This window comes from Sitophilus oryzae, unplaced genomic scaffold (assembly GCF_002938485.1).
Source record: "Sitophilus oryzae breed Bouriz unplaced genomic scaffold, Soryzae_2.0 scaffold_119_pilon_pilon, whole genome shotgun sequence".
NCBI classification, from domain to species: domain Eukaryota; kingdom Metazoa; phylum Arthropoda; class Insecta; order Coleoptera; family Curculionidae; genus Sitophilus; species Sitophilus oryzae.
The window spans coordinates 553,553-573,083 of NW_022145837.1; the positions used below are offsets into that span (position 1 = coordinate 553,553).

Here is a 19,531-nt window from a genome sequence, read left to right on the forward strand (position 1 = left end):
TTTACGCTTTATTTGGGCATTTTTATATTTATGTTATTTAGTATGTTATCTTTTTTTTTAATTTGTCTGTTAGTGAAGAAAATTATTATTTTAAAGGTAATTTTATGTTGTTTCTTTTTATTTATTTAGTTTTAGATGTAGTTGAGACTTTAGATTTTAGCACCTAACATGTGTAACACACAAAAACACTCTTACATGTTTTAAAAAAGTATTAGTCTTGTTTTCGATGTATTAAACATATTTTTGTAATTTTAATGACAACTTGATAAAATTTAATAATGCATTTGCACTGTTGATATTTTTTTGGTGGTTTATACAATATTTTAATTAATAATTTAATTATTCTTGTATTAATATCGATATAGAAAATATATTCTTATAATCAGAAATATATTTTAATCAAGAAGTACATTCAGAAATCACACATTTACACTTTAACAAACTACCATATTTAAAAAACGGTACAGTATGCCTATGAATAACATTTTTATTCGAGCTTTACTATGCCTGTTTCTGAATTTCGTGAAAATGACAGCTAATCCTGAATTAACTGAAGTTATTATTATACAGTACGTGCCCGGATTGTCTTTGCAAGAGGAAAATCCTTTTTATTGTTATTTTTTTGAGAAAAATACATAAAATAATAAATAATAATTCATAAAAGTGATTGCTTGTTCTAAAATTATTAATCCCGTTTAGAAGTCCCAAAAATGAAAAGGCGTTTTATGGTAATATAATTTCGTTTTCATTCTTTGATAGATGGTTATTAATTTCCATTAATGTCATATATTTTGTTGGTTTTCTATTCTTGCATTATTTTATTATATTTTATTTAATTTTGTGCTTTAACATATTAAAACAGAAAATGTATGACCTTAATAAAAATTAATAATAACAACCATCTGTCAAAGACTGAAAACCTAAAAATGATATTACCATAGATGCGCGTTTTGATTTTTGGGAAAAAAATAAACTATATTTTCATGTTCTTTTAGTTTTCTCCGAAGCGGTGTGGTAATTTGGGAAGGTATATACGGGATTAACCAATTTAAAACAAGCGAAATCTTTTTTGTAGAATGCATTTTCCTTAAAAAATCTGTAATAAAAAAGTTTTTCCTCTTATATGTTAAAACTTAAAGATGTAAAACTCCGAGCAAAAAACAAGTGCTTTAAAAATTATGTACTGACTTTAACTTTTATTAGACGTAGATAAGCTCAAACTAAAATGTTATTTCTATGCCTACTGTGACGTCTTTTTTTACTCTCGATCATCCTGCTTGAAGTACATTAAAGTATGCATGTATCTAGTCGTTTTTTCACTCAGTTATAAACACGTTGGCTGCTTAAAGCTTTTTGAAAAAAAATGGCTCTCATATACAGGGTGACCCAAGTGACCCAAGTAAAAATTTAAAAAAAGTAGGTTTATTGTCCAATTTTTTTTTGTATTTAAGCATTCAACGTATCCATTATCATTAGGTTAAAGTATAGTGCCTAGTATTTAGCGATTATCTATGTGTTTTAATGTGGTTTTAACTCGTTTTTTAGGATGGTAGACGTAGGTGGACAGAGGTCGGAACGAAGGAAATGGATTCACTGTTTCGAAAACGTCACTTCCATAATCTTTTTAGTAGCTTTAAGTGAATACGATCAGATTTTGTTTGAATCTGAAAATGAGGTAAGAATCGTTCACCCCGTATGTTTTATTTGATCAATTTCTATTCTTGTATTGGGTATGCTGATATTATAAATACATTGCTTCGAAGTGCCTTATGATAAAAAAAAACGGCGTCAAAGACGGCTGGGGAATAACAATCGATGATAATTTTGGCGATTATCATTTACTAAAATTGCCATAAAACTTTTCAAAAATGAACACTAATTATAGAAATATTAAAAACTCAATTAAAGATTGGCTTTTATGTAACCATTGAGTAAAAAATCAAAAGAATTAACCACACATGACTAAAGAATACAAGGACCAATAACACCAGAGACCAAATTGTTACCATACTTCCAAACAATGCCGTGGCACATTTTTTTTTTTTCAACTTAGCTGCTTGAAGAGATATTTATATTTTCGATAAATGTTTTGACTACGCCTGTAGGGTATGCTGCATATATAGGTGGTATTATTCTAATTAATTGCAAAAAAACGTATTAAAATGTTAACATAAGGTACAACACTAGTATCGACACATTATACAAATCAAGTACATATAATATCAGAAAAACTCATACTTTTGGGTCCGTATTTACATGTGTGGAAGTAAATCGCATAGGGATCTTATTAAGTCGGAGTGAGAGAAATGCGACGGTGTGCTGTGAGTAAAGTAAAATCACGATCGTAAACGGCTTGTTTTTAAAAGCCTTTTTTTTCGAAAAGATAACTAGATAAAACCATTAGATATGTTTCTGAGCATCTGAATTGGAATTATAAGGATATCGTTAGGGTGTCTATTCAGTGCCTTCTATTAAAAGATCAGCCTACGGGCGGACTTTTGTTTACTTCATCAGCTGTACATACTTAGATATTGGGTTAGATTCCGTTTCATATTTTGTCGGTTGATTTTTGATTTTAACTCTTTGATTTTTGGCATTATTTATTATTGTAGTGCAAAAAACTAATTATTTTGGTGTTGAAGTCACATAAACTACTACCAGATATATGGTCACTCTCGGTTTCGCATAAAAAAATAGAAATTTTAAAAATTACACGTTGTGTAAGTGATTTAACCTAAAAGTGCCCATAAACAATTCATCAATAAAGCTTAAGTGGAGTGTGTTTTTGGTGCTATGCCTCATCTTTGTTGTGTTCCTGGTGGAAAGGATAGTTACTAAGGATAGTTATTATACTAGGCAGCCTAAAGTGTCCGGAAGAGCAAGAAAAGTGGGTACGAGTTATAAATCAAGAGAATTTTATTGAAAATATCTTTAATAAATTTAAAAATAATATTCTCCCATGATGGTATTAATGAAAACTGGACAATTATGTTTATTTTATTCATATTGTGGAATCTCCACTCCAAGTGTTGCTGGTTCAGCTTTGATAGATTCAAACACGTAAGTAGGTATTATGATCTAGGGAAAAATAAAGAATATGTGTATTAGAGATCATGAAAAAGATTATTATTTTGAGTTCAAATTTTAAAAAAGATTTTTGTAAAGACAAGACTGATACAGTTTAAAAGAAGAATGTGTTTTTGTTTGATAATATATAATGTATGTCAAGCATAACATATATTTGTTCAGTAATTTTTAATGAATAGTGTTGATTATTTATAATACCAAATTAATATCAAATATTTAAGTGATGGCTGAATACAATATGAATAAAATAACAATAAAATTGGTATATTTGCATAATACAAAATTAAGTTTTAAGAATAAAGGTGTTACTAAAAATACTAAGAAATTCATATTTCTTTGTTTTAATTGGTCTAATGTTATTTACATTTTACGTAAGAATTATACCGTATCATCGAAAGAAATCGGCGTTTAGTTGGCTTGGAAATGAACATCGATGACATTCCCTAAATAACTGTACACATAAAATAATTAACTAGAATTTTACAATCTTGGAAAATTTGATATTCTTGAAAGAATATTCTAAATTTTTTGATTTTCTTGGGATTTAGGTTCGGGAAAAACGCTGATTAAGTTTTTATTTGGTTTTTCATTATTTTTATTTGGTTTAAAAAAAAACCTTTCGGCTAACATTATAGCCTTCATCAGTGTTGTGTCATATGAAAAAAATAGTGTCGAATATAATCCAAAAAATTACATATAAAATATTCACACCACGCACATAATGTTTACTGCGTACTCCATAGTCAATGTAGATAATTTTAGTGTTAAGAATAATAATTTTAGAAAATATGTGGTCATTTTTTGATAAGTTTATATTAGTTTATTAATTGCAGTAAACATTATGAGGTGTGAATTATATTGTATATGTAATTTTTGGATTATATTCGACACTATTTTTCTCATATGACACAACACTGTGAAGGCTATAGTTAGCCGAAACGTTTTTTTAAACCAAATAAAAATAATGAAAACTTAATCAGCGTTTTTTAATCAGCGAACTGAAAAAATCCCAAGAAAATCAAAAATTTTAGAATAATTTAACATATAAAATGCAAGCGATCTTCATTTCATAGCCATCGCTGACGCCTTTTTTAGATAATATTGTATTATTTGTAAATATAATTTTTCGAACATTGATACTTGCAAAATATCTATATAAATTTTGTGAATGCAAATAATAATACATCACTATTAGTAGATATTAAATGTTTTTGTTAAATTAGATCGATTTTCAAACCCCAAAATTTGAAATATATTTACATTTTACCCATTATCTTATGTACCTATACATTATTTGTACATTGTAAAACATTTGCTGCATTTGTATGGTTCATAGTTTATTTGCCAAAGTATTTATTACTATAAATAGGTATATATGTTGTAGTTATTAACTGTATATTATGTATATTTCATTTAAACTATATAATTTTTAAAATACAAACCAAAAATCTGAGGAATAATTATGTTTTCCATGTATTCTACAACATATTTATTAATCCGTTATATCTAACTAGCGTGACGTCATAAATTTCGCCCGTAGGCTGATCTTTTAATAGAAGGCACTGTTCTATTTTTTTATAACGAGAAAACGTCAGTAATCGCGATAATTTTAAAACTCAGCTTTTTAGCACAAAATACTCGCGATAACTCAAAAACCATTTTAGATATTGAAACTTTTCTATTTTGAAGTTCGGATCTTTTACAAGATGTTTTAATGAGAAAAATTCGATAGGCTTGGTTTCTTCTCATTCAAAAATTTTAAAAAACCCGTGCATTTTACATTTAGTGCATAGCAGTTTTCAGTAATCGTGTAACTTTCTTATTTGTAAAGATTTTCACATACCGTCTGCGAAGAAAATATAGCAGAAATATTAAGAAAGTTTTTGAAAAAAAGCTACAATCAAGTATTTCTAATGAATTTCGAGATATCGATTTTTGAATTCAAAGTTCTAATAGCGCGACCACTGTCGAACACCAACTAAATTCCACTTATTTTTATTAAAAGTGCAAGTGTTTCTAATTTGCACTTAAAAATGTACAAGCTATAGGGAAAATTACGACTCGTTAGTGAACAAACAAAATAAAGTATCACGAGACGTAATTAAATCTTAAAGCTGAAAGCATTCCCTAGAATTTTAAGTACTGATTCGACCGCGACGAATCTGCTATAGGTCTGTTCGTTTTCCTGTTATTATCGATTCTGAATCGTCCTAGAACTCTCCAGCGCATGCGCAAATGAAATAATGTCTTCATATTTCCTTCTGCGCATACGCATCACAATTCTAGGACGGTTCAGAATCGGTACGTTTCTTAGCAATGTGCACGGTTTCTCGGTTTATTTCATACTTTTGGCAACGTTTTTTTTTACTGTTCTCTCTTTGTTCAGTACATTATAAACGCATTGTACTCTTCTTACATACGGAAATCTTGACCAAAAACTAACCTTTACCAGCCCTTAGTATGGATGTTACTTGTCCTTGTATTCTTTAGTCATTGTGAGAAACAGTCCAAATTTAAAATAATAAATAGGAGAACTCAAACGATGTTTTTTAGGGTCATTATAATATTTTCTTCTGTTTTAGAATCGTATGGAGGAATCAAAGGCTCTTTTTAAAACAATTATTACCTATCCATGGTTTCAACACTCTTCGGTCATTTTGTTTCTGAACAAGAAGGACTTGCTAGAAGAAAAAATCATGTATTCACATCTCGTCGACTATTTTCCTGAATACGAAGGTAAATATAAGTCACATTAAGAAAATAAGATGTTTTTAGGGTCAAGTGGTGTAAAAATGGGACATTTTTCAAAACTTTTACTTTTTTTTTAGTTACAAAAGTATTTATTCTGTAAAAGTCATTTGGTGGTAACAAAAATACCTCTATAAAAGTCGGTATGCAGAAAAGTGTGTCTCATATTTACCATACCTACTTGATATTTATATTTTTTTAACTTTATTATCGATTGTTTTAAATAATACTTAATTATTTAATGCAAAAAAGGTCCCAAACACGACCATATAACTGCGAGAGAGTACATTTTGAAAGTGTATTTGCGAGAGAATCCTGATCCAGAGAGACAGTGTTACTCTCACTTTACCACAGCTACAGGTTAAGAAAATCATTGATGAAGCCGCTAAAATTATCTAAGCGTTCTTGTATTAGTAGAAAAAAAGTATATATTTGCTAGCACCGTATTACCGAAAAAAAAACAGTGTCACGGTAGCCTTTGAAATGACAGTCGCTGTTAATTTCTGTCAGGGTGGTTTCTATAGGTTATTTATTAACAAGTTTTTATGCCAGTTTGTGATAAATAACATACAGGAATCTGTCCAACTCAAATTATTATAGATTATGATTTCAGAGGTCCCTGCGATGACGTTTTTTTTTTGGTTGTACTTAAACTGCCATTAAACGGTAGCTTACTAAAATGCCGTTAATAGGTATGACGTCGTTGATATGACGCACTTGACGGCTTTATGAAATATAGGAATTTTATAAGGACTAACCAACGCTATCCGCCCCACCAAATAACCAACTTAACCAACGCAACTAACCTCGACACTGATAAAAAAATTTAAAAAACAAATATAAATTAGTAAAAACCAACCAACTATCCAATGAATTAACACCCTCCAAATTACAGTTGAGGGTTGGAACCTTTGGTGTTAAACAGCAAAATAAAAACACTAAATCACCACAATACACCAAAACACTTTTACTTTTACACTGGACGCGCGTTTCGCTAACCATGTTAGCATCATCAGCAGATGATTATAAACTGAGTTTATAATGTAATTTTAATTTTTTTAATGTATTGTGGTGATTTAGTGTTTTTATTTTACCCTCCAAATAATCACTCTAACCAACCCGCCAAATAACTAAACCAATCCAACCAAAAAGAGTGAAAGCAATGGAATAAGATCACGCTATAAGCAAAAAAATATAAAAAAGTCTTTGTCAACGTGAGATTTGAACCCCGGACCATTCGCTCACGAACCGATAGCCCCAGCCACGGAGCACAGGTGCTCTTGCAATATGCTTATGTTGCTTGGTTCCTTTTCGTTTAACATCATCCATCTATTAACGGCATTTAGTAGGCTACCGTTTAACGGCTGTTTAAGTACATCGTTTTTTGTTTTAAATTATTCTTAGTATGAAAAACTTATAAATTTTAAGATATAATAATACTTAGTGATGTTCGTAGCGAATATTTCCATTCGAATTTTGCAGGAAATTTCAGAAATTTTCGAATTATTCGGTCCCAAAATCGCGAATATTCGCAAAAATCCGAATTTTGCAAAAAAAATTTCATTTCAATATTCAAGACATTGAGCAAAAATTTAACGAAAGTGTATCAAGTATGCCTGTTCTTAAATCAGAAGAAAAAGAATGCTTCTCCGCCTTACAGAATAGAAAACGTATGGCTCTTAAACCAATGCATTTTTCCGCGAATCTCTTGGACCCCTCTGTTTCCTGGGAGAGCACCTTAACAATGACAAACGCATAGCCGCTATGGAATTTATCAACAATATCACCAACAAACATCCTCAGTTTGTCAATAATAAAGAAGCCATTTTTACAGATGTTTACTGTCTAAGTTGGTTGCAGGTAATGTGTAAAAATACTCAGTTGAAATATTTAGCTGTTGCTCTGTTGTCTTTACCAACGTCATCTGCAGCCACTGAGAGAAGTTTCAGTACTTACAGTTTTATCCATACTAAAAAAAGGAATCGCTTAACTGCACAAAGAGCCGGCAAAATAATGTTCGTAGCTCATAACAATAAATTATTACTACAAAAACAAAAAGTGGATATGGAGCATGATATTCAACAACATGAAACGCCTCCAGAACCCGTAGACGTAGATGTCCATCCTCCATAATCAGAACTAAATGATACATCAGATATATCTGATTTGGAAATAGAAACTGACGAAGACAGTACTACTACTACTATAATACCCTATGAAGATGGGACCAGCTCGGCGCCTGAAAGTATTCCGGAATAGAATAATTCAGTTATTGGTGTTTTACGTTTTTCAAATTTATATTTCGTGCTTTTTTGTTTTATTTTAAGTTCATAATCACAGTTCATGGTTTATGTGCAAACTACAAATGTTACCAAATTATTTTTGTTATATGTGTTATGTTGATGACGTTAAGTATTGTTTATTAAAAATATAACAACTAATATTATGTTTATTGTTTTTTTTTCCCACGTACATGTTGGTATAGTCTATAAAATGTGTATCTAATTTATTCCTTTATTTTATCAACAAAAAAATATGAAATTGTAAAATTTTCAAAAAAGTTTCTGATATTTCTTTAAGTTTGAGTGCCTGAATGAATCAGATAGGTAAATGTCTTTACTTTCGTGAAATAGAAAAGGAAAATAATAAAACAAGTGACAGTTCTTCCTCTTTTTGCAAAAATAACATCACTAATAATACTAGGCTTTAATATAGGCTAAATATGCCTATATTTCTAAATTTCACAAATTTTAATACATTTTTTTTAAATATAAAACAAAATTTTTTGAATTGAAATATACAAAGATTATTGAATTATGTTTAAATGTCTTTTTGGTAATCCCTGTATTTATTTTGTCCAAAGGCCAAATTGTCTAGGCCAAAAACAATCACTATAGTTCATATCAAGTAAACTTTTAGCCACGTGATTAAGCTTGACCGACACAGCGTTGCCCACTTTTACATATATTGTATTTATTAACTGTATATTATATATATTTCATGTAAACTATATCATTTTTAAAATACAAACCAACAAATCGAGGAATAATTATGTTTTCCATGTATTCTACAACATAGTTATTAATTTGTAGTATCTAACTAGTGTGACGTCAAAAATCTCGTTGCTAACCTAATAAAATTAACACTAGAAAAGCCCGCGGGAACTGTCAAATCCAAAGTTATTCGTTTTACAGACTATAGTAATAATTTTTTAAGTTCAAAGTATCATAACAAATTTATTTAAACCAAGAACTAGGAATACAAAACTAAAGTGTGAAAACTAATGACAGTGTCAGAAAATAAATAAATGTGGCAACTTGAATTTTTTTACAACTAATCTACCACCCAGCGGAAAATTTATATTCCAGTTAGTCAGCCCATCCATTGTTGGCAACAATGAAATTAAAAATCGCGCCCGACGCGTAATCGACGTAACTAAAAGTTGAATTGGTATCACTTTTTACATACAGGGTTGTTTAAAAAATATGCTAGTATCTTTAGAGAAGAGTGGTCTAATTTTTTGAGATGTATTAACATAATTATACCGTGTGATCGAAAAAAACGGCGTCTAGTTTGCTTGAAAATGGCGATCGATAACATTTACCACATAATTTTACGGATAAAACGGCAATGATCTTTACTTCAAAGCCAACTGTGACGTCTTTTCTCCATCGTATCGTATAGTTTTGGTAAAAAAATTCAATCAAAATAAGTTAGCAATATTGTATAAGAGTAATTGTTGAGTAGGCTATTATGATATATTTTAATTATACCCCAGAAAAATAAGTAAACATAGAGTTGCATAAAGTTGTTTACTAGAGAAAACTTTATTATTACTAACATTTTGAGAAAAGCGCATACAAATTTTTTGCTTTGCTAGGTTTCCTTATTTCTCTGGGAACAATACAGTAATCCACAAAGTATGTATTTAGATAATTTAGTTAATAATGCCCAATTTCCGCTAGGTCCTCAACGAGATGCCATTGCAGCTAGAGAATTTATATTAAGAATGTTTGTAGACTTAAATCCGGATAGTGAAAAAATTATATATTCACATTTCACGTGCGCCACAGGTACTTTAAAAAAATCCACGTTTTCTGGCATGTTTGTTGCTTTGTCGTCCGCTTCAGAATATGCTTCTATTTTCTAACGAATTTTTAACTCTATTATACTTTTGCATGCCTCCGTATATATGTGGGATTGGATTTCTTTTATTTTCGCCTCGTATAGACACGGAGAATATTAAACTTGTGTTTTGTGCTGTCAAAGACACCATCATGCAAAGCGCCCTTAAAGAGTTTAACTTGGCTTAGATATGGTGTCTAGGTAACTATTTCATCAGCATGACATTTTGTTGCATCTTGTATACCGTATGGTGCGTTAAAACACGGGACACCCCGTATAAATTTTGAAAAGGTCAAATATCTCCCCAGATGATTTTACTCAAAACTTGTATTAGGCTTTTTTGAAGAGACTTTAAAGTTGTCTAGAATTTCGTTTTATTTAGAATGGGTATTTAAACGTTATTTCCAAAATTCTACCTTAATAGTTATTTTTTATACAAGACGATAAAATTGTATTTTATCGTCGTGTATAAAACAATATTTTTTTTCATAGCGAGTTACGTTTTAAAAAATATCAGAAATTATTATTTCAAGGAATTTATTACGAGTAGAAAAACTATTGTGCTGGGTTGGCGTTGGTTTCATGTAATTTGACAAATAAATAAAGCTGTCTCTTTAGTTGTCAGTTTTGAGTCAATAATTTTTAATTCTCTTTCGTGTCGATTGCTGATTGAATTGGAGCCAGAAATGGCTCAAAACGAAATAAGTAAATTACCAACAGATATTCAGGCTGAGGCGACAAACGCCATATCCAAACTACTTGCATTTAAATCCCGAATAACTTATGAAAAGGTATACAAAAATTTTCAAAAATAGAAGCAATTAAAAAACGTGCGAGAAGAAATAAAGTTTTTAACCTATTCCTCGCTGTTAAAGTATCATTTATTTAATAAGTACTATTTTATCTACTATCTTTGATAGATATAAGGCAATTTTAACAGTTGCTATGGAAGAAAATACTGAAATTTAAATAAAAAAGTATAATACAACTTTTTCATAAAATTATCTGTGGAGATAATATTTAACATTTTCAAAATTTACATGGGATTTCATGTAGGATGTTCCAATGCACCACACGGTATTTTTTATTGAGTTTTTTGTATTTTTCATACATCATTATGTGATTTAATAAACCACTAATATTCATAGAATAAAAAGACTAAGAAAGGAGTATATCAATACATTGGCGAGACCGCGAAATGGTTTCAATATGGCTGACTTTGACTTCCGGTTGTTAAGTAACTTTCGGTGCTTCATTTTAGAGATATGAGGTGAAGAAATTTCATACTATTTTATACCACTAAGTACTATAAAGCTACTGAGTGAAATAATATACATTTCCGTGGTATTTTACCTAAAAAAAGCCTCTTGATAAACATTGCTACGATTGATGGTTCTCAATATAAGATGGGTGGACCATGGAAGGCCACTGTAACAAAAAATTGTTTTAACTCCTTTTTAGTATATATTTATTCTGTGATCTTTTTATTGGGGTTTTAATATTTTTATTACACTAAATGACTAAATCTGACTCATCATATTTTAACCACCATTTTCATTTCTTTTTTTAGTTTGTGTTTATATGTAGTTTTTGTGGTTAAGTGGTGGTAGATTAGGCAAAGTTTACATTGGATGCGAACTCGTGCGAATATTGGGGTTACACTTGACGCGTTTGTTTACTAAATATACTATACCATGTGTTGAATCGCCGGCGCCGACCTGAACAGAGGAAATCCTATGTAAATATCAAAAACGATGGTTTTCCTTTAATTTTTATTAATTATTCCTAACTTATTTTTATTTCACAATACACGTTAAATACATAAAATAAACTAACAAATGGATTCCTATAATATATTATTCCGGCGAATTTGTATCCAATGTAACCGCTGCCTTATGTTAAGTTTCGTCTTCACGTAAAGTTTTACCTGTCAGGTAAGACGGATTAAAGACACTGGAAGTTTTACCTACGGTTTTTGTCAGTCCTTGTTAATTATAGCATTATTTTTAAAGCAGTTGAAAAGAAAAAAAAACAGAATTTTACTACAAAATTGTACTCGTTTGTAATGATAGCCCTCGAAAGGTTAAATAAAATAATATACAGGGTCTAGCAATAGCGCGTCGGGCATCTGTAGCTCCTAGAATAAAAAACTGGGGAATAAGTGCGAACCTATCACAAAGTCTCACAAGGAAAATATTTTAACTTTTTTTTTCAGGAAAATATTTTAACTTACTATACGATGACTCAAAAAAGTGTGAATGGATCGGGATTTTTTTTAATTTGAACACTTTGTATATTATTGCATTTTTTGCTTCCTTTCAGATCACTTTACAGAATTCTAAGGTATGACTAAATATATTTCGATATTTTCGAAATATTCCAGATATTAATAAATAAAAAATATATATTTTTCAACTTTTAAAAAATGATTACAAATACAAGAACTTGTCCTGAAATAAAAACTATATTATGTATCTACTTTAGATGATCTATATTTACTTTGCTATATATAAATATCGTAATCTTAAATCATATAGGGTGTTCAAAATTCTACGTCAAGCTTTCGAAAATATAAAATATTTTTTCTTTGTTTTTTTTTTAATGGAAACACCCTATACATAATTTTTTTTATTAAATGGAGAGTTAAAAAATAAACATTTTTGTATTTAAAGTATTTCCAAAATTCTAATGGTTTCGCAGGTACGCGCGAAACCATTAAATAAATAAAAAACGAGAGAAAAATCATTGGGTGACTTTGATAAAAATTTACTGTGGAAAATGCCATGAAATATGAAATCGCAAATATCTGCAAAACCGTTAAAAATTTTGAAATGCTCTAAATACCAGAAATGTTAATTTTTTAATTCTCCATCTATTGAAAAAATAATATACATGGTTACTATTTAAAAAAAAAACGAAGAAAAATTATTTTATATTTTAGAAAATTTGGCGTAGAGTTTTGAACATCCTGTTTGATTTACGATTACTATATTTATAGCAAAGTAAGTACAGGCCATCTAAAGTACTAATAATTTTTTATTCAAATTAGTTTTGTATAAATTCTGTAATACCCCTGAATGGGTACTTTCTTCTAAGATAGATAGTACTATTTGTGGTACTTCTTTTATCCTTATAGATACAGTAATTTCAACAAATGACGGAAAAAAAAATGCGGCCGTTTATGCCGCAAAAAAGTATATAATAGCATGTTGACTAAACAAGTAAGATGTAAGATAAAACGTTAGGTGTAGACGAAACTTTAAAATGCAAACAGTTTAATTTTTGTAACTAATATTCTTTTAAACGTTTTTCAGATACCGAAAACATAAAATTCGTATTTGCGGCCGTGAAAGATACAATTTTACAGTCCAACTTGCGCGAATACAACCTGGTCTAGGAGCCGATGTTTTTGTATAAAATTTTCGAAAAAAAAACCAAAATGGAAACCAAACATTGTGATCTGTTCTTAACAAAAAAAATAAGTCCTCCTCAATCTCCTCTTCTTTTCCACGACAGCAAAACCGGTACTACTCCCTCTCCCACTAGCGCCATCTTTATTTTGGAAAAGACGTCGAACAGCGGTACGCTTCGGAGGAGAGAAAAAACTTATTGTGATGTTTTTATTAACTGTCGATTATAAATATATTATGTGTCAAGTGTGCGCTTAGCTTAGTGTACCATTTTTTATACACACAGAAAAATGGTCAAGGAAACAAAAAAAAATGGATTCAAAGCCAGTGTTTTATTTTTTATCAGTGCAAAAAATCTTGACTTGATTTTATTATAAATAGTATTGTTATATATATTATACAGTGTCCACCGGAAAGTTTGTATCTCGTATAATTAAGATTGTTCGTGGTTTTAAACTAAGTTTCGCAGCTTAAACTTAGGTTAAATTCTTTATACACAGGGGCTCGTGTATATTTTAGCTATTGATAGCTATATCCGTAAATATTGCTTTTAGGCAAAAAGTTTTAAGTTGTATTGTAAACCATTTTTTTAAATACACTTAGATGCAAAAAAACGCAACGCAACAATTTTCATCAAGTTTAAAGTGTGATATTTTTTTACTTTTAGCTCTATTTTCATGATTTTTTTAGCAAACTGTATATGAATCTATCAACTTTAATTCATAAATTGAGATTTTTATAAACTTGAGTATTTGGCTTATTATACAGGGTTAATTGAGGGGTAGGTTTTTTTAAAACACCCTGTGTTATAATTTCGTCGGTGACTTTTCTTAAAACATTATTCTTCTTACAGAACCATGTATCCTGGGCATTTTGTTTTTTGACTCATGTCAACACATGGCTTGGTTAATTTTTAAGAGCGAAATGAACTTGCCACCAACAATTTGCAATTTTTTCAACTGTCATTAGTTTATGATGTTATAAACTCTATTAAAATATAAAAAAAAACGTTAAAAAGTAAAGATACAGACTTGGTTTTAATAAATATTAGTAACACTACAAGAACCAATAATACGAGAGCTAGCAACGTCAGAAAAACAAGTATTTTAAGGCTCTTTGATATATCTTTTACTATGTTCTCTAGAACAGCATGCAGCCCGTCTGGCTGCCGGTAAACGTTGCGTTCCCTACTGCGCATTGAAAGAAGATCCTATATTTTTATTAGTTCTATAAATTCTAGTATTGAATATAAATCGAACATGTCTCCATAGCTCAGTGCGTAGAGTTTACGATCACGTACCGAGTATTCAGAGTTCGAATCCGGGTCAGGACAAAGACTTTTATTTTATTTTCGTTTATATTCTGATAGTAAAGTATTAAATGTTTGTTTTTTTTTTAATTACCAGAATTATTTAATACTTTCAGAATATAAACGAAAATAAAATAAAAAAGTCTTTGCCCTGACCCGGATTCGAACTCTGAATACTCGGTTCGTGATCGTAAACGCTACGCACTGCGCTATGGAGACATGTTCGATTTATATTCAATACTTAGAATTTATAGGACTAAATTAAAAAATATATAGGATCTTCTTTCGATGCGCAGTAGTGAACGCAACGGGTATCGGCAGCCAAACGGGCCTCATGCGGTTCCAGAGAGCATAGTAAAAGATATATCAAAGAGCCAGACGTCTTAAAATACTTTCTCGAAGACGTTACTAGCTCTTAGACTACAAGGATAATAGAAAAAATAACTCTAATAACGAAGTGTACAAACAAACAAAAAACTTGTAAAAAATATTCTAATACTTTGTATTGCCTACCCCGGCAGTCTATAGAGGTTGATTCATAATATTAATGAGACTGCAAATATATTGTGGTTATGTTCTCCCATTTTTTCTTCAAGGACCAAGCGAATATTCATAATTTCGGCCATATTCAACATGATCAATGACTTTTGCACCAATCTTCGACACTGCACAACAATAATCGCCAAAACCACCTCGTCATTATGAAGAATAACATCAAAAAGTAATGATGATTGAAAAAATTGCAAAATGTTTGTAGCAAGTTCATTTTGCTCTTAAAAATTAACCAAGGCATGTATTGACATGAGCCAGACAACAAAATATTCAGGAAGCATGGTTCTGACCGAAAAGTAATATTTTACGAAAATGTGCTCACGAAATCATTGCACAGGGTGTTTTAAAGATCGAGTAGAAAACAACTTTTCGATTAACCCTGTATAATAGACTTATATACAGTTTCCTAAAAAAATCAAGGAAATAGGGTATAAATAAAAAAATATAACACTTTAAACTTGAAGAAAAATTTTTCCGTTGCGTTTTTTTGCATCTTTCTAAACCTTTGTGGGGGACTTTATATTTTTGAAATCCGAGAAAAATTGTCTATTCAACTGATCGACTAAAATTCTCACAATTTAAACTTTTTTTCTGACAGCAATATTAATTTTTCGAGCGTATATTTGATGTAGACTTTTCGGTTGGCGCTGTATTAAAATTAATGTAGAAATATAGCCAGTAAGTGAAAAATAAAGAAAAGAAAACAGTTTTTTCGGTCATAACATTAACAAAACAAAAAACAGAATAAATCAACTGCAAAAGTTCCTGAGCGTTTTGTATAGCAGTCCTTTACCAGGCTGTTATTATTATTTTTTTGCAATCAGTTATTGTGATTGTGTTATTTTTTATTATATTATCTCTGTTCTTGTTGATTTTATTTTATTTTTGTTATATTGCACTAAAGGCTGCTATAAGGGATGTTTGCAATGTACGGAATGATTTTTATACAAAGAAAAACGGACTTTACACTCTCTTTCTTCCAAACGGCATGCATTTTCAAAACTCCCCGATAATACAGCCCAACAATATTTTTAGCTAAAGGCGGCCAGATTTTTTCCCAGTTATACAGAGCGTGCCAAAAAGTAGGCGACAGTGTTTTTATCGTTGAGTTGTTGAAAAAAATTGCTCCAAAGAATGAATACAGAAAGTCCCTGTATATTAATGAAATTAACTCTTTGGCTTTTTTCGATTTTGTCACCTAATCTAACTTTTTGCATTTAAAAGAGAATTTTTTCGGTAACTCAGTGATAAAAAAATGGCACGCCTTGTATATTATATATTTTTATGTTTAATTTCAATTTTAAAAATTAGAATGGGACAATTTTCATAAAAAAAGGAAGCTAATATCTCTCTCTCACCTATTTCATATCTTTCTATCTTCGTTTCAAACAACAGAAAGAAGCAAAATGGAGAAAAAGCGATGGTTAGTAAGAGCTTTTTTTTGAGTAATACATTCGGTAAAAAGCAAATTTATAAGTATATATAGAAGCTTGGTTTTTGTGTAATATGAATAAGATGATCACGGAATATTTCCAAAAATAAAAACAAGAGAAGCGATGGGTGAATGTCAGAACATGAATTTGTAAAATCATTTCTTGTCGAAATATAGATTTTTTTCTGAATAAGTCGTTTCGTTTTTGTCCCCCTTTTTTTTTCACTAGTATAGGGTGGCGTCTCACACATGAACACTCCAAGGATTACAATCTACAATGTCTTTAAATGGAACACCCTATATATTAGTAGACTTTTAGATGCCACATAGAAAACTAAGGTCTTTTTGAAAACTAGTGAAGATATTAATTTAAAACATAAGTAAGAGATACGTAATTTTACAATTTACTCTATATCATCTTATACAAAGCGAGACAAAATTTTTAAAAAATAACAAATTTTCAATTTTTTTTTCGCGAAAGAATTGTGTTTCTTAAAAATATTTACACTTATTTAAGACACCCTGTACAGTAAAAGTTTGGAGAAGTCAAATTCAAATTTGAAATGAAGATTTAAGCGCTGAACCTTTATATGTAGGAAGATCGAAAAAACGGCGTCTAGTTGGCTTGGAAATGACGATCCATGCATTTCCCATATAAAATGACAGTGATCTTCATTTAATAGCCATCGCTGACGCCGTTTTTTTTTTTCGATCGTATGTGATAATTTTTATTAAATTTGTAATGATTTTCTTTTCATTCTATTTCTAATTCCTTTTAAAATTGAGTTTTTTAAGCGGACATTTTACTGCTTTGGAACAAGGATTTATAGGACAGCTGCAGTTAAATTACTCTCTTAGGATGCCTGATGCCTTAAAGTTAATTAAATTCAACATTCAACAATGCATTGAGAATGAAATTCAACAAATCATTTTATTAGATACATCAAAATTTAAGATATTTCTGTTTTAGGCAACTGTAAATACACTATCGTGTATATAAAGTTGCCTATAATATAAATTTGTTTAATTTTTAGAAAATATTTCTTGATTGCAGATACAGCTAACTTTTCCTTTTATTACTATTAAAAAAAAATCTTTATGTTATAAAATTTCTATGTATCTTATACCGTATGATTGAAAAAAAAACGGCGTCAAAGACGGCTGGAAAATGACATAGATGATCATTTTGACGAGATCAAGCCCTAGACATCATTTACTTGGCCCGTACTCTTCTATATTTTTTAATGGCCCTTAATGCCTATCGGCCTTAAAGTTAAATAATTTACTTTTATATTGAGCAAAAATGATTTTTAAATGGCGTACCTAGTTTAAAATTTAAGAATATCTTTTGGAAATAGTTTTGTTTGTCTGGAAATGTTCTATCCTTTTTTAATCTCTATAATTAGTGTTGATTATCGACAAGTTTTATGAAAATTTTTAATAAACGACGCGCGACGTCTAGAGACTGACCTTGCCAAAATCATCATAGTTGTCTTTCCCCAGCCGTCTTTGACGGCCTTTTTTTGGCACAAACACGCATTAACTTTTAGTAGTACTGCATAAGTTATGTTAGAATTTTTTTTTGGTTATATTAGGTTTCAAAAAAAAATCCAAAATTTTTATAGAGAAATTTATTTATGAATAATTTGATAACAGTTTTTTTTTTCAACAAAGACTCCACAGATAGACCCACCAATCAAATGACAACAAACTGTTTTATTTGGAAGATAAAACCTCATTAGTGTTGACAAAACACTAAGACTCGACATAAATAAATTAAATTAACGTTATTTAACAATTTTCAATTGAAAGTCCAGTTTTAGTTGACACGTTGGTGGGTTAACTCGCCAAAAAAAATATTTGAACTAAGGCATCGACATCCTTTTTTTCGTCCGCTAAGTTCGCATTTTTAATGACAATAGCAAAATACAGGGTGTAATATTTAAACATTTATCGAAAAATACATTAAGCTGAACGTATACAGAAGAACAAAACAGATTTTTTTTGATTAAAACTGTGTCCATGTGACGCCTCAATGCAAATTATATTTGTAGTATCAGTCGCTAGGTTTACGACGGGTTTAGCACAGTCAGACAGATTTTATATTGAGACAATTTTAGGTGCGACCTGTTCTGTATCTACTGCTTTGTATACTTGATTGTAAATAAAACGTTTTGCTCTTTCTGTGTGTGTCCAGCTTAAAAACACAAAAAAACGCGAAAATGTTTAATTTTTAAGCCAATTAAAACAAAACACCCTGTAAAAACAAACGTTCCTGATTAATAAAGAACTGTGAGAGGTATATGACGGACCAATGAATTTCTACACACATACTTTTCAAGTTCAAATTTTATTTACAAAAAAAAATGGAGATTATTTTTTGCTTTCTCTAATTATTAACGTACCACAAGAGATCATGAACAATGTACACATCCAAAGACCGCGAATCGTCACAGCGGAAATCACTACCCTAATTATATGTACACATCTGCGAGGGTTTATACGACGCCTCGCCTGCAAAGAACATCTTTGCGTTAACCATATGACGATTCACAGCTTTTTACAGAAAACTGTTTTGAAATGTGTGGAATCTTGAGTTTAAAAATATTATGTCTTAATTAACATTACTTTGTAAGAAAATCTTACCAATAACATTGATTTATTTATTTATTTATTTATTTATTTACTTATTTATAACATTGATAAGATTCATTAAATATGTCATTTTCGTTTTTTATTTTTTATCTACCCATTATCATTGAATTATTTTGGCAAAGGTCACTGTGGCGACATTTTTTTTTGGATCGTATGATAAAACATACCATACAGGGTGTCAAAAGATAGTGTACCTAATTTCGGTAAGTAATA

The 19,531-nt window shown here is 30.0% G+C and overlaps 1 protein-coding gene across 4 annotated transcripts in view; it reads left to right on the forward strand.

Annotated features, from left to right (window-relative positions):
- The window catches only part of LOC115891809 (guanine nucleotide-binding protein G(q) subunit alpha), a 41,785-nt gene extending 27,407 nt beyond the window's left edge, over nucleotides 1-14,378 (forward strand). For 3 of the 4 annotated variants that reach the window (XM_030912375.1, XM_030912374.1, XM_030912373.1), the window contains 4 exons: nucleotides 1,546-1,675; nucleotides 5,670-5,823; nucleotides 9,801-9,908; nucleotides 13,275-14,378. In XM_030912375.1, the coding sequence (XP_030768235.1) occupies nucleotides 1,546-1,675; nucleotides 5,670-5,823; nucleotides 9,801-9,908; nucleotides 13,275-13,357 (475 nt within the window). In that variant the 3' untranslated portion in view covers nucleotides 13,358-14,378. Of the gene's footprint in view, nucleotides 1-1,545; nucleotides 1,676-5,669; nucleotides 5,824-9,800; nucleotides 9,909-10,065; nucleotides 10,221-13,274 lie in introns of those variants that run through there. The other variant, XM_030912376.1, reaches the window with a different exon arrangement.
- Nucleotides 14,379-19,531: the final 5,153 nt, after the last annotated feature.